Consider the following 15,804-nt stretch of genomic DNA (forward strand, 5'->3'; position numbering starts at 1 on the left):
ACTTGACAACGTAGAGCATTCATGAGTGTTGCCAAGTGACTGTATTCTGAAAGAGTTAGACTGGAAGGACCGATGCGGAAGTGAGTCTTCAGACAAGTTCTGAAAGTGAGTTTTGAAAGAGGGGAAGAAGAAACAACTTGCATAAGAAGGTTCAAACCCTCCTGGGAAATGTAACTAAAAGGTAGATTAGTCTTCCCAGAGAAAAGTGATATTTTTAGCCTTTCTTCCTAGGAATGTTGTGGAAACACAACCTGAATTGAAAATGTAGTTTACTCTTTTCAGACTAAATGCTACAATCAGAATTCACATTCACCGGCGGCGTTTCCTAGTATAGGAAAAAACTGGAGAAGGCCTCAGCCCATTTTGAACTGGGGCTTTTTTACTTGTGTCCTAATAGTCCCCATTCTGAGTGTATTGGTTTGCCAGGACGGCCATAAACTGAGTTAAAGCTGGCTTAGAATAACAGAAACTTATTGTGTCACATTTCTGGAGCCTAGCCGTCCAAATGCAGTGTGTCAGCAGGGCCAGGCCCCTTCTGAAGGTGCTGGGGGAGGATCTGTTTGAGGCAGCCTCACTTTAACTTGATTATTTCTGGAAAGTCTTATGTTCATATAAAGCTGTATTCTGAACTATGGGGTTAATATCTTTTTTGGAGGGACACAATTCACCCCATTACACTGAGAAAAAGGAAACTGGCCTAATCATAAAAAGTGATTTTGGCCAGTATAGCACAAAGTGATACCTCTTAGGAAATAATCCAAAATTCATATAAGTGAAAATCCTACTAAAGCAAAACAGTTTTACAAAGCCAAGAAGCCTCTTTGCAAGGAGGCTGTTTTTCACCACAGAAGTGTTATATGGATTTGAATAACAACCAATGCCTTTGGAGCTAAACTGGATCTAATTAGCAAACACAGTATAATGAAACCAGAAGGGTACTGTTGAGCCTGCAGTATGGAGAACTGAGCTGTTAAGAGAGTTGTTGATTTTCCTTCTGTATTTGTCATTAAGACAGCAAACCACCCAAGTGTCCCCTCCACCTAACCCATCACAAACATAACTGTTGCCCCTAGTGGAAAAGCCAAGCAACTTACAGAAACAAAAATAATCCAGGGCTCAGAATTGTTCCAGAAAATGGTAGCAGAGGGGTTAGTATATTTATTACAACTTTTCCTTTGCTAGTTCACAACAGAGAATTTGGGCATCAGTTAAGCTTTCCCATCCCCTCCCGTAGTTCTGGAAAGTGATTTCCAGAAGCATAATTTATTTCAAGAAATCAAAGTTAAAAATTTTGTAAATTCTAAGTGATAAAGTTTAATCTATGTTATACATACACTTAATATGTAATATTTATTTATTGGTTATCTAGAACTTCAAATGACAAAGAAAAATACTGTATATGTTTAAAAAAAATATGTTGAGGGGCACCTGGGTGGCTCAGTTGGTTAAGCACCCAACTTCGGCTCAGGTCATGATCTCATGGGTCTGTGGGTTTGAGCCCCATGTAGAGCTCTGTGCTGACAGCTCCAAGCCTAGAGCCTGCTTAGTATTGTGTGTCTCCCTCTCTCTCTGCCCCTCCCCCACTCATGCTCTGTCTCTCTCTCTCAAAAATGAACATTAAACATTTTTTTTTTTTAATTTTGTTTTCAACATTTTTATTTATTTTTGGGACAGAGAGAGACAGAGCGTGAATGGGGGAGGGGCACAGAGAGAGGGAGACACAGAATCGGAAACAGGCTCCAGGCTCTGAGCCATCAGCACAGAGCCTGACGCGGGGCTCGAACTCACGGACCGCGAGATCGTGACCTGGCTGAAGTCGGACGCTTAACCGACTGCGCCACCCAGGCGCCCCGAACATTAAACATTTTTAAAAAATAAGTTGAATAATTTAAAAAAGACAGTGAAAGGTAACTCTCCTTCCCACTTCACCTCCCTAATCTCCCAATTTCCTTCCCAAAGGCAACTATTATTTATAGTTTATTATGTATCATTCCAGATACATAAGGAATACATTCCAGCACAAGGAATACATATGTGGTTATATAGAAAGTTCATAAAATATATACCTCTTTTTTATTATTTTATATACTATGAATACCATATATGCCATTCTTCACACTGCCTCTTTCAGTTATTAATACATCTAATACATCTTATAAAAAAGAGTCCATATCAACTCACAGAAATCTCTTTTTTAAATGGCTGCATAATCTCCTATTATGTGGTTGTTTTATACTATATTTAGCTGTTCCCTACTGGAAAACATTTAGCTGGTTTCCAGTTTCTCACTATTATGAACAATGCTGTAAAGAACAGTTTTTTGTGTGTCTTTGTACATATATATATATATACAAGTATATTTGTTAGAGAAACTCCTAAAAATGGAATCACTAGTGAAAAGATATACACATTTACATTTTTGACAGATGTTTGCCAAATTGCCAACCAAAAATTGTTGGATCAATTTATATTCCCATTAACAATGTGAGATGGGACCTATTTCTCTATCACATTACCAGTGCCATGTATTATTAATCTTTTGTGCTTTTCCCAATCTAATAGGATAAGAATGGGATCAGATTGTGGTTTTAATATGTATTTGTTTTATTTTGAATCAGATTGGAGCATCTTTCCACATGGTAATAAGACATTTATATTCCTTTATCTCTGAATTCTCTATTTGTATCCTTTGCAGTGTTTCTATTGAATTGTTGATTCTACTATTGGCTTATAGTCATGTGTAGATTGTCTTTATTTACACATTTATTTTCTATGAGGAGTTTTAAAATTTTAATATAGTCTTTTCTTTACCTTTTTGTTAATCTTTTAATCTTTTCTTAATCTTTTCCTTTAAGGCTTCTAGGTTTTGTGTCATATTTTATTTTGTTTCCTAATTTTTTAATTTATTTTTGAGAGAGAGAGAGAAAGAGGGAGAGAGAGAGAGAATCCCAAGCAGTATCTGTCAGTGCAGAGCCTGATGTGGGGCTCGAGCTCACTAATGGTGAGATCATGATCTGAGCTGAAATCAAGGTTCAGACACTTAACTGACTGAGCCACACAGAAGCCCCTGTGTCATATTTTAGAAAGAGCTTTCTAATGTAAGATTGTAAAAAATATTGTCCTCTGACACAAAATTTGAGATGCTTTTACAGTGTTTTCTCGCTCACTGACATCTTTAAAAAGATAATTATTTAGAAACAACTATACAAACTCACATTTCACCTCTTGGAAAGCAGCAGTCACACTATCTTATACATTTAATTTAGAATATCTACCTTTCCAAAGCACTAGAATCTTAAAAATTTAAAGTTTAGATTGAGAGATTAAGAAAAAGAGAATCCTTGTCAATTGTAATAATCTTTGAAAATCTTACAAGTGGAATTACATTTGAAACATATAAAATAGAAATAATTTTTACATTTAAGAATAATTTGGGGGGCTTCTGGGTGGCTCAGTTAGTTAAGCATCTGACTTTGGCTCAGGTCATGATCTCACGGTTTGTGGGTTCAAGCCCCACATCAGGCTGTGTGCTGACAGCTCGGAGCCTGGAGCCTGCTTCAGACTCTGTGTCTCCCCCTGTTCCTCCCCCACGTGTGCTCTGTCTTTCTCTGTCTCTCAAAAATAAATAAACGTTAAAAAAATTAAAATAAAAAAAGAATAATTTGGGTAGGTAGGGTGTACTTAGTGACTTGCTTCCAAAGAACAGAGTATGGAAAGGGAGAGATGTTAACTTCCCAGTGGAGAAACCTGGCAAACATGACCTTACCCCAGTGATGGAGGTTGACATCATCACTGATAAATCACATGGATATCATGGATCCTCCATAGAATGTGATAAGAAGGCCAGTTACTAGTATAGTATTCCTCCAAACTGCAAGTCTTAGCCTAATCATGAGAGAAACATCAGATTTGTTTTCAAATTGAGGAAAATTCTACAAAACATCTGACCACTATTCCTCAAAATTGCCAAGGTTGTGTAAAACAAGGAAAGCCTGAAAAACTGTCACAGACCACAGAGGAGACTAAGGAGACATGACTGCAGTGTGATATCCTAGACCAGAATCTCAAGCAGAACAAGGACCTTAATGAAATAATGGTGAAATCCACATGAAGTCTGCAGTTTAGTTAATAGCAATGTACCAGTGTTGGTTTCATAATTTTGACAAATGTATCATGTTGATATAAGATGGTGACATTAGGGGAAACAGAAACTAGGAATGCTCTACTTTGGAAAGATAATCTTTGCAACTTTCTTGTATATCTAAAATTACTCCAGGGGCACCTGGGTGGCTCAGTTGGTTAAGCGTCTCACTCTTAAGCTCAGGTCATGATCCTAGGGTCATGAGATCGAGCACTGTGTCAGGCTTTGTGCTGAGTATGGAGTCTGCTTGGGATTCTTTCTCTCTCTCTCTCTCTTCTCTCTCTCTCTCTCTCTCTCTCTCTCTCTCTCTCTCTCTCTCTCTCTCTCTCTCTCTCTCTCTCTCTCTCTCTCTCTCCCTTGCCCCAAATTATTCCAAAACAAAATTTTATTAGAAAATTAATTTCAGAGGTGCCTGGGTGGCTCACTCAGTTAAGCGTCTGATTTGGTTTGTGAGTTGAGCCCTACATCAAGCTCTGTGCTGACAGCTTGGAGCCTAGAGCCTGCTTCAGATTCTGTGTGTCCCTCTCTCTCTCTCTCTGCCCCTCCCCAACTTGTGCTCTGTCTCTCTCAAAAGTAAATGTTAAAAAATAAAATAAAATTAATTTGATATTTAACAAGAATATTCTGAGAATAAACACCCCTAAAATATTTGAAATAAAATTTCATTTGAAATGACCATTTTTAAGTCCTAAAGATAATTTTCCTACAGTTCATTCCTGCCTGAAGTGGCTGATCAACATGAAATGTGAATCTGCCAAGTAACAAAATTACTTTTGCTATGAGTACCTTTTTAAAATGTCTTGGAGAAATTGCAAATGTCAGTGAGTATGGAGAAGAGTAAGTGACCATCCTTGTAGGAGGATCTTAAAGTGTCCTTTTGAAATTCACACATAGTCCTCATGTTAAGGACAAGGTTTATAAGAAAGAGTTTGTTTTTTTTTAATAACAGCTTAATTGAAATATGATTTATATACTATATAATTTACCTGTTTTAACTATAAATTTCAGTGGTTTTTAGTATCTTAATAGACATGTAAATCAGCAGTCAATTTTGGGACATTTTCATTACCTCAAAAAGAAACCCCAAACCCTTTAGCTATCACCCTCCTGTCCTCACAACCAGTGTCCCCCCAACCCTAAACAACTACTAATCTACTTTCTGTCTCTATAGATTGGCCTATTCTGACATTTCATATAAATGAATGATATATAACCTTTTGTAACTGGCTAGTATTATTTTTATATTCTCCAGATACACTCTGAAGAACAGATAGCTAAAGTACCTTAGAAAAATTAACTTTTATCACTCCAGGTATTAAACCACTCATTTAAAAATATAATCTCGGGGTGCCTGGGTGGCCCAGTTGGTTGAGCGTCTGACCTCGGCTCAGGTCATGATCTCACAGTTGGTGGGTTCAAGCCCCGCATCGGGCTCTGTGCTGACCGCTCAGAGCCTGGAGCCTGTTTCAGATTCTGTGTCTCCCTCTCTCTCTTCCCTCCCCTGTTCACGCTGTGTTTCTGTCTCAAAAATAAATAAACATTAAAAAAATTTTTTTAATATAATTTTTTTAAAAATATAATCCCCATCCCAAGGCATTATACATCCCATCCATATACAAACATTCCATTTCAAATTCCATGACAAGTTTTATTTTGTATATATAGCAAAGAATAAATACAGAGAAGTGATGAGGAGCACCAGCTAGAGAGCTAGACCACTTGATTCAAATGCTAACAGAGTCACTTAGCAGCTGTGTAACCCAGGGCAAATTCAACCTCTCTGGGCCTTAGTTTCCTCTTCTATAGCATGTTTCCTACTTCATAAGGGTGCAATGAATGAATATATGCAAATTTATGCAAAGTCCTTAAAAACTTGAATAAAATCTTGCCATTTGCAACTACGTGGATGGAACTAGAGTGTATCATGCTAAGTGAAGTAAGTCAGTCAGAGAAAGACAAATATCATATGATGTCACTTATATGTGGAATTTAAGAAACAAAACAGATGAACCTAGAGGAAGGGAAGCAAAGATAAGATAAAAACAGAGAGGGAGACAAACCATAAGAGACTCTTATATACAGAGAACAAACTGAGGGTTGCTGGAGGGGAGGTGGGTAGGGGATGGGGTAAATGGGTGATGGGCATTAGGGAGGGCACTTGTTGACAGGAGCACTGGGTGTTATATGTAAGTGATGAATCACTAAATTCTAGTCCTGAAATCATTATTATACTATATGTTAACCAACTTGTATTTAAATTTTTTAAAAAGTTTCTAATATATAGTAAATACTATATGTTTTCTACGTATTTACTGTATCAACTGTGAGAGCCATTCAGTACCATTAGTACCACCGAGTGTTTAGACAGTTCTCTTGACCTTCTAATCTTATATGATCAGATTTTCTACTTAAAGTATCTTCCTAAATTCCCCAGTCTATGTCTTTTATCTTTTTAAGAAAGAAGTTTAGCCTGGGGGAAAAAAAAACAAAACAACAATATGTTCTTACTCATTCCATAAGTGTTTAGGGAGGACATATTATGTGCCAGGCATAGCCTCAAGTTCTAGGAATAAGACTGAAATGACCCTTTTCATCACAAAGTCTAGTGTGGTAGGGTCCCCTCCCTAAGGAGAAAGAGAAAAAAGGGAGAGAAAAATTAAAGGTAACCTGGCTATGCGCCTATGTGAAATGACCCTTTTCATCACAAGGTCTAGTAGTGGGTACAAATACACAGTATGACTGGGATCAAAGAACATATTAATATGCACAATGATTTCACCTCCATTGGGCCTTCTAGGAAGAATTATATCATCACAGAAGGAAACAAGGAAAGAACATCTTCTGGTTCTATTTGGAGGGTTAATAGGAAAAGTTTTGGAGCATGGAGGAAATAATGGAACTAAGATAGAAAGAGAAAGGATTTGGGGGGACATCTGAGTGGCTCAGTTGATTAAGCATCTGACCCTTGATTTTGGCTCAGATCATGGTCTTGTGGTCTTGAGATCAAGCCATGCATCAGGTTCTGGCTGGGTGTGGAGCCTGCTTAAGATTCTCTCTGCTCTTCTTCTGCTTGCTTGCATGTATGCACATACATGTTCTCTCTCTCTCTCTGAAAAAATAAATATTTTAAAAATTAAAATAAATTAAAAAATAAAAATAAAAAAGGAAAAGGATTTTTAAAGATGTTTTGCTGAGTGTTCAGATTGTGGGCCCACTCGGGAATTTTCTATTGCAGTAAAAGGATTGCAGTAAAGATGAAAATGCTTTTAGTTACTTTTGGACCACTGGACCACTGTTTACTTAAATATAAGCTGCATTTAGGATTAGGCTGTCAGAATCTTTGACTTGATATGGACAATAGACAGCTACAATGTAATGCACGGTTGCCAAAAGTTAGTGCTTTGGAAAAGGGAAGGGAGGAGTGCTCCAGGGAGGTGGGAAATGAGCAAAGGCAGGACTGGGAAGAGCCAAGAATGTTCCAGGATCTGAAAGCAGAAGGGCATGCCTGGAGCACAGCCCCATGAAGGCACAAGCCAGACCCTGCAGGCCCTGGGAGACCATGTTAAGGGATCTAAACTTCATTCTGTTGGCAATAAGGAACCATCAAGGACTGTAAACAAGGAAGAGAGATGATTCATACAGCACTAGTTAGTTGTTGGCCCCAAGAGTATACTGACTCAGAACTGAACTGTTTTCAGGGACCCATACCCCCAAGGATGCAGAGACACAGACCTAAGGGAATTAGTAAGGAAGGTGGAAGACAGCTGAAGGCTTATAGCTTACTAGCAAATAGGGGTGTCTTGTACCTACTTCCTTGTCTGCTGCCAGACCTATAGAGCAATTTTTTTTTTTGCTTTTTGCTTTAAAACAACTAAACAAAACTAGAAAATAAAAATTTTATTTTCCCTTTATTTCTAACCATTCTTTGCAGTCAAATTTTAAAATTGTCATTTCCATGTATCTAGATGGCAGTATTCACGGCATGGCTGCTCTGTGAAATAAATTGTTCTTCAGTGACCCCTCTGGAAGGCAAATGTCATCGTAAAAGGGGGAGAAATTTAGTTAAATGGGTAATATCATCAGACCTAATGTTTAGTTGCATAGCAACATGACAGCGTACTTTGGTAATATCAATTCCTTCCTCAATACTATTTGCCAAGTTTTACGGTGTTCTATTGCACTGAGGACTGTAATGTGTGTGATAAGCTATCCAAATCCCCTTCAGGAATACAAAAGCCCTTATTCCAGCTCCTAGGAGTGCCCCAGCAGACAGCCCTCATCTCTCAGCTCCTTTGGGGGTTATACAGCTTAAGGGAGTCACTTCCCTCCCTGGAAGCCATGCTCCCTCACTCCTGGCCATACCTAAGAACAGTGATGCAGGCTTGAAAGGACTCAGCCCTCTCTCACCAGCCCCCAATCATTCTGAAGGGCTTCCTGTCCTGGTGGTCATTCCCTGCAGGGTTGTTATGGGAGGCTTCTACTGGATCTGCACCCCAGCTCAACTTCTCTGTTGACCCATCCTTCCCTCCCTCCCACAGATGTTGATCCCTTGAGTACTCCCTAATAAAGCCCTGAAAAGGAGGTATGATCTCAGTCCTCTTTGGTCCACACTGACAACAAATAGGCTGAAGAACAAGACCTGAAGGTATTTTGCAGGTGTTTTACTATCTGCAGGCACTAAAGGATGAGAAATAAAACATGAGGGACTAGCTATGGGTATGTGTGTGATGCAAGTTCCTGTTTGGCAACAGTGAAAACTTTAAAAATGACTTCATCTGCTGCTTATTCTCTTTGCTTTCTTCATCCTCTGTCCCTCCATCCTTCCATCTCCATTCTTTCTCCCTCCTGCCACCCCATCGGCCACCCATACACAAGCCCAACATGATGTGAGAAGCAAGGTGTCTTCATCCATTCAGGCTGCTATAACAAAAGGGGTGCCTGGGTGGCTCAGTTGGTTAAGCGTCCAACTTGGCTCTGATCATGATCTCACGGTTCATAAGTTCAAGCCCTGCATCTGGCTCTGCACTGATGGTGCAGATCCTGCTTGGGATTCTCTCTCTCTCCCTCTCTCTCTGCCCCTTCAGCGTTCTCTCATTCTCTTTCAAAATAAATTTAAAAAACTGTAAAAAAAAAAAAAGTACTACAGGCTGGAGAGCTTACACAACATAACAGAAATGTTCTTCTCGCAGCTCTGGAGGCTGGAAGTCTGTGATCAGGGTGCCAGTAAGTTTGAGCGAGGGGACTTTTCCTAGCTGCACACTTTTCATTGTATTCTCACATGGCAGGAAGGGCAAAGGAGTTCTCCTGGGACATCTTTTATAAGGGCATTAATCTCCATGAGAGCTCCGCCCTCATGAATTAATCATCTCTTAAAGGCCCCACCTCCTAATGCCACCACATTGGGCATTAGGATTTTATTATGGGAATTTGGGGGGCACAACATTCAGACCGTAGCACATGGCCAAACTCCTGTGATCTAAACACATTCTCTTACTGACTAGCACCTCTTCATCCCCTTTATCACAGAACTTCACCACTGAAGCCATTCTTCTGGATAATTCAACAGTCAGAATCATGAAGTTCCTACTCAGATACACACATGTTATAAGGGAAAAGAGGGTCTGAAACTTTGCATATTATTCCTACGTCTTTGGTTATTTGCAAGGATGCTTCTTTTTTTCTTTTTCTTTTTTTTTCTCTGGTTTACTCAGGAAAATGTCACTACAAAGCGAAGCAAACCTGGCTGAGAGTCTCAAGATGGCAGACAGGACAGGTAAGTTTTGGTGGGACTGGCAGGCACTTGGACATCAGCCAGAAGGTACAGGCTTTCTGGAGGTAACCTCCATTCCAGAAATATGTGGTGTTGTAGAAAGAAATATCATCCAAAGGAAGGGGACTATTCAAACTGTGAGTACCTCAGAAAACTACTCTGAGTCCTCCTCAATCTCACCTCCTGGCTGGGTTACCAAAACCCTCTCAGTTGTCAGATCTAATAGACACTCTTCATACGTTGTCTGATGCAACTTTTGAGTGAAATTTTAAGTGTTTACTTATTTGAGGAGAGAGAGAGAAAGAGAGAGAGTACAAGTAGGGGAGGGCAGAGAGAGAGAAGGAGAGAGAGAACCCCCAACAGGCTCCCTGCTTTCAGGGCAGAGCCTGACACAGGGCTGGAACTCAGGAACTGTGAGATCACTACCTGAGCTGAAATCAAGAGTCGGAGGCTTAACCAACTGAGCCACCCAGGTGCCCCTGAGTGAAATTTAATACTGTGGACCAGCCCTTCCTTTTAGAAACCCCTCATTCCTTGGCCTCTGGTGCTTGCTTCTTTACTGGATTCCTTCTGCCTCACTCCAGCTCCTTCTCAGGTTCCACTGGCTTCTTCTCTGGACTCCATCACGTCTTTGTTTTTCTCATTTTACATGCTTCCGGATGAGAAGTGATGGGGTCCTCAACAGCTCCAGCAGCAGTGGGGATAAAGAGGACATACAACATGAAGGCTGATTGGAGGAGGTTTCCAACTCACTCAAGTCAAACATCAGGAGAGGAAGCAGCCCCTGAGCTCCCTTCCTCCCCAGCCAGCCCACCCTTGCATCAGAGCCAGAAGTCCCATAGTGCTGCCGGAATATCTTTGCCAGCCCTTACCCTTATCCCACGGTCATGTAGTGGTGGATTTATTTGTCTTTCCCCCTAGACCGTGAGGTCCTTGGTACCTCCACAGTCTGACACATTGCAGTCATCCTGTTACTGAGTAAAGGAATGAGGTACTTAAAATATGTACAAATAAAAATGTAGCACAAGTTGTCATATATACTTAAAATGAGCTTCCCTAAGATGCTCAAATGCTGGGCGTGGTATCAAAGTTCAAATTTCTCACGGACCATAAAGAAAGTGAAAACACCATCCTTCAACTTATTTGTAATTCTTCTTTACTCATAGTCATTAATGCACAGTTTAGCTCAAAATTGTTTCTGCTTATGTGAGTTCCAACTCTCAAGCAAAGCCTGAAGGCTAATGTCATTATCTCTTATAGATTTTCATATCAATTATACTACCTACTACAGTGGCTGCTCAGTAAATAGTAAGTTGATAAATGGATTTATTACTCCTAAACTTGGACCAGCAGCTCCAGCCAGGCAGTTAGGCTCTTTTATATTTCCTGAACTGCCCCATCCCTCTTCTGTCCACATCCCACCATGCAGCCAGTCCACTCAAGCCTCCTTTCTCTTCCTATAATCACCAAAACCCACAGAACCCCAAACTCCCAAAATAGATTTGTACTTATTCATACCTGTATGTCTCTCAATGTCACCCAAATGATCATGCATTACAAATGCCATATGATTTCAGCAAAACTCTAAGTACCTGGAGGGCAGGGAATGTGTATTTTCATCTTTATATCATTCCTTCTACAATTTCTTTCACAGTTCTTTACAAGGAAGACTTTTAAGAGGTGTAAAACTAACTGGCATAAGTTCAATTTTAAATACTCTGTCAGAAAAATACCTCAAATTTTAATCAACCAACCATTATTCGTCCGGATCTAAAACCTGAACCTTGGAGCACCTGGGTGGCTCAGTCAGTTAAGATCCCAGCTCTTGGTTTCAGCTCAGGTCATGACCTCACAGTTTGTGAGATTGAGCCCCGCGTCTGGTTGTGTGCTGACAGCATGGAGCCTGCTTGGGATTCTCCCTCTCTCCCTCTCTCTCAAAGTAAATAAATAAATTTTAAAACCTGAACCTAGGTTCTCTAGGCTCTGAAGTAAGGAAATGTTTCAGTTCCTAGGCCCACAGGTGTGGCTGCCTATACCTGGCTCCTATTAGTTTTGGTGTTTTTTTTTTTTTTTTAATTACTTTAGGTGTTTAGTTGCAAGTCATTTTTTCAGGCTTATGACATATTTCCCCAATTATGAATGTAATTCATACTATCAATTGATTTTCCTTGAATGGACAATCATAGACCCCTTGTCGAAGTTGTTACATTTTTACGTATAAATTCTAAGCTGGTAGCCTGTGTGTTGGAACTACTAGGTATAAATGGTAATAAGTAAACAACTGTTTAAAAGGAAATCCATTTAAATCACCCCTCTCTTCTCCCCGCATCAAGAAAGCTGCTAGCCAGTAAAAGAAGTCAAAATCCCTAAAAATGAGAGAGGAGAGGGAAACAAGAATTCATCCTGCCAAGCTCAATATAGCATGACAAATCTTTTCCTACAATCTGGCTTCTCTCTCTCCAACTGTCTAAAACACAACACTGCAGACAGAGGCCACCCCCAGGCCCAGAGTGTCATCGTCACTGCTGGGAAACAGGTTTTTTTCTCTCAGGTCTGAGCACAAATCCGCAGCAACCGATGGCCAAAGTCTCCGCAGATGAGCATTTTCTAGACGGGCTTGTTACATTTCACTTACAGGCCCAAACCAGGAAGTGCGGTTTAAGATGAGCCAAAGACAAAAAACACTTCAGCCTCGGTAACAAAACCCAGCCAGGATCTAGAAAGCCTATAGAAGGTTTAAGTTGGGGACTATTCGGCTTGGATTGGAAACTCGGGCTTCCTACCCTTAAACATTTCTAAACTTTCAAATCGCGCCCCCCTGCCCAAAAAAGCCACCAAAGAGAGACGACATAAAACATACACAGGAGCGCGCACACAACCTACACAAACACACACATCTACACAAACACACGCACAGACCAATTTGTTTTTGTGATCCGCTTCCTTGTGTAGGCGGTCCAGGATTTAAGTCGGTAAGTTCTTCTCCAAACTAAACCAGGGCAGATAGCAGAAAAGGGGTCTAATTCTGGAGATTTTTAAGATGGGTCGAGGCGTAGACTGGCCACGCCCGGGTCCCGCTCTCCCGTTGCACAACTGCAAGCTAAGTCTGGGCAAGTCCAAGGAGGAACCCTGAGACCTCCAGCCCCTCCTTCCCTCAACCCACGGGAGCAGCAAAATCCTGGGAGGAGGGGAGGATCCCTGGGTGAGGACAACGGGGCCGAGGGTGTTAAATTTCAGCCCCGGAGCTTTGTACCGCTACAGCGGGGGCCGCCGCCAGCTGCGGGCAGGAAGGGGAGGACCCAGCCGTGCGAGGGGGAGCCCCCGCGCGGGCTCAGGGCTGGGTCGGAAAAGCTGCCTCACGGGCGCGCCCGCCGGCCCTCTGCTCCGTTCCTCCCTCCCAGAGCTCCCCGCCTGGCCCTCCCTTCTAGTCTCCGCTGCGCCCTCGCGGAGGCAGCGTTTGCAGCGGCCTTGCTATGTCTCAGCCGGGCCAGAAGCCCGCGGCCTCCCCGCGGCCCCGGCGCGCTGCAGCGGCCCGCCAAACCCAGGAGGTGAGTGGCGCTCCTGCGGGAACCACAGGGTTGGGCGCTGGGAGACCAGGGCCCGTAGCCGCAGGACACTTCTTCTGGGCGTAACCTGTCTGGCCTCCAGCACCGTGCGCCCCCTCCCAGGCCGGAATAGGGCGCGGGGCTCAGTGCCCGCCTCTGGGCAGGTGGCTGGTGGTGGCAGGTTATTCCCGGACTGGGGCCAAGTGCACTGGGCGTGGCACGAACTCAACAGGGGCTGGCCCGCGCCGGGAAAAGTTGGATGGTAAGAGGTGGGTGAAATGAGGATAGGGATGAAAGGAGGAAAAAGTTCACTCGGGACCCCTAGAGTGGGTGGGGTGGTTTAACTGGACCGCGGGATCCTCTCTTCCGTCTAAAGCCCAGGCTGCAGGGCGTGGCTGCCTGGAGAAATAACACATCTTCCCTAACCAGCCTCGAGCCAAATCGGGCGGGGCGGGGCCAGCCCGCCGGGGCGGGGCCTGCATCGGGCACCGCCCCGTTGCCCTCCCCCCTGACAGCTGCGGGGCTCGCCGAGCTCAGAGCCCGTCCGCTCCAAGCAGGCGAAGTGAGAACCCTTCACCTTCTGTACCGCACACCGCGTCTCCGCCGGGCCCTCCGCCGTACGGGTCTGAGCAAACCGGTTATCGCCATGGCGTTCGCAAGCTGGTGGTACAAGACGGTAAATAGGAGCGATCGTGCCTGGGCAGGAACGGGAAGGGACTGTGTTTGCTTTGCCTTTCCGGGATTGCAGACGAAGTATTGTTGGGGAAGGGGTGGGGACCAGGTGGGACCTCCTCTCAGGACTTAGGTTAGGCTCCGGGAGAGGCCGAGACTCACCCTACTGTGGTATGCGCGAGCGCGTCGGGGCGTGCGAATGGATGTGAGCAGTTGCGCGAGGCTCAACTCGGCTCACAAGCTGAATGGGACAGGAATTGTTGCTGCAAGAATTTCTCCCCTGGATGCGGATTCCTGGATGAACTCAGCTCTCAAGAGCTTAGATCTAGTGTTTCTAACCTGTAAGCAAAGCTCAAAACTTTTAGAGAAACGTTCTTGGACATACATTTTCCAACACAAAGGAGGAGAGGCAGCCAGGATGGGGTCAAGGAGAAAACCCCAAACTCCAAGAACCAAAAGCAACGGAGATCAAGGCCCTTGTGGAGAATGAGACAGAGCGATAGGTGTTCTGTACTTTATTCCCAAAAAAGTACACAAAAGTTGTGTTGATGGGTGAGAATCGAAATATTTATATCCCATTAATTTATGTGAAAATTTGAAAAATTTAGTACACCTCTCAGCATGTGGTATTATTAGGAAAAGCAAGGTTGTAATCAGACACTCTTTAGAGAGAAACCTTATATTGGAATCAGTAAACTGTCACTGATCAGCCAAATGGCCATTCATTGAGCATTTATGTGCCAACCCCAGTACTGGCCTCCAAGTACACAGCAGAGAATAAGACAGTAGTTCTGTTTCTCAAAGACCAACAAGTCAACCTTTCTGAACCTCTTTCCACATCTATAAAATAAGGGCTATAATAGGCACCAAATAAGGGTTGGTGAGGACTAATTAGATTCATGGATCAAAGTACCAGACACATTTACTTTTAATGGTAGGGAATTACAGTTTCCCTGAAGATATTTCATTGTAAATGTTTCCCATTAAATTTTCTGGGCTCTTAAAATGTAACATCTTATTTATGTGCTGAAAGCAAAAGTTTATTTTGAGTCATTATTGTCCTAAGTTGGATGGTGAGAGGTGGGTGAAATGAGGATAAGGATGAAAGGGGGAAAATGTTCACTCGGGACCCCTAGAATGGGTGGGGTGGTTTAACTGGACTGCAGGATCCTCTCTTCCGTCATGGTCCTAAGGTTCTTACCAAAATGCACGTGTATTATCTGCAAATATGGATGGCAGTATTCCAGAGTTAACATCAGACTTTTCTTTCCAAATTAATGGTTCTCTAAAAGAAATTATGCTGGAATATTTGACATAGTTTAAGTCAGTACTTTTAACCCTGTTATGTTTAGACATAGTCTGACATTTTGCTAAAATCTCTTATAATCCAATTTTGGAACTACTTTAAATTTTTTTTTGTCTCTTAGAATAAGCAAACTGTCTGTGATCAGCTTTGATTCTTACCAAACCAGTGTGCCATCTAATAGAAATGTTGTGTGAGCCACATATGTAATTTAAAAATTTCCAAGTAACTACATTAGCAAAAGCAAAAACAGGTGAAATTAATGCTAATAATATACTTTATTTAACCCACTGTGTTGCAAACATTATTTCAACATATAATCAATGTACAAATCATTGAGATATTTTAGATATTTTTTATATTAATTCTTCAA

The 15,804-nt window shown here is 42.1% G+C and overlaps 1 protein-coding gene across 7 annotated transcripts in view; it reads left to right on the forward strand.

The window, feature by feature from the left end:
• Positions 1–13,342: 13,342 nt before the first annotated feature.
• The window catches only part of CAST (calpastatin), a 107,157-nt gene continuing 104,695 nt past the window's right edge, over positions 13,343–15,804 (forward strand). For 4 of the 7 annotated variants that reach the window (XM_030325349.1, XM_030325393.1, XM_030325426.1 and 1 more), the window contains exon 1: positions 13,343–13,459. In XM_030325349.1, the coding sequence (XP_030181209.1) occupies positions 13,385–13,459 (75 nt within the window). In that variant the 5' untranslated portion in view covers positions 13,343–13,384. Of the gene's footprint in view, positions 13,460–13,974; positions 14,133–15,804 lie in introns of those variants that run through there. The other 3 variants (XM_030325384.2, XM_032593780.1, XM_032593778.1) reach the window with 2 other exon arrangements.

This window comes from Lynx canadensis, chromosome A1, assembly GCF_007474595.2.
Source record: "Lynx canadensis isolate LIC74 chromosome A1, mLynCan4.pri.v2, whole genome shotgun sequence".
NCBI classification, from domain to species: domain Eukaryota; kingdom Metazoa; phylum Chordata; class Mammalia; order Carnivora; family Felidae; genus Lynx; species Lynx canadensis.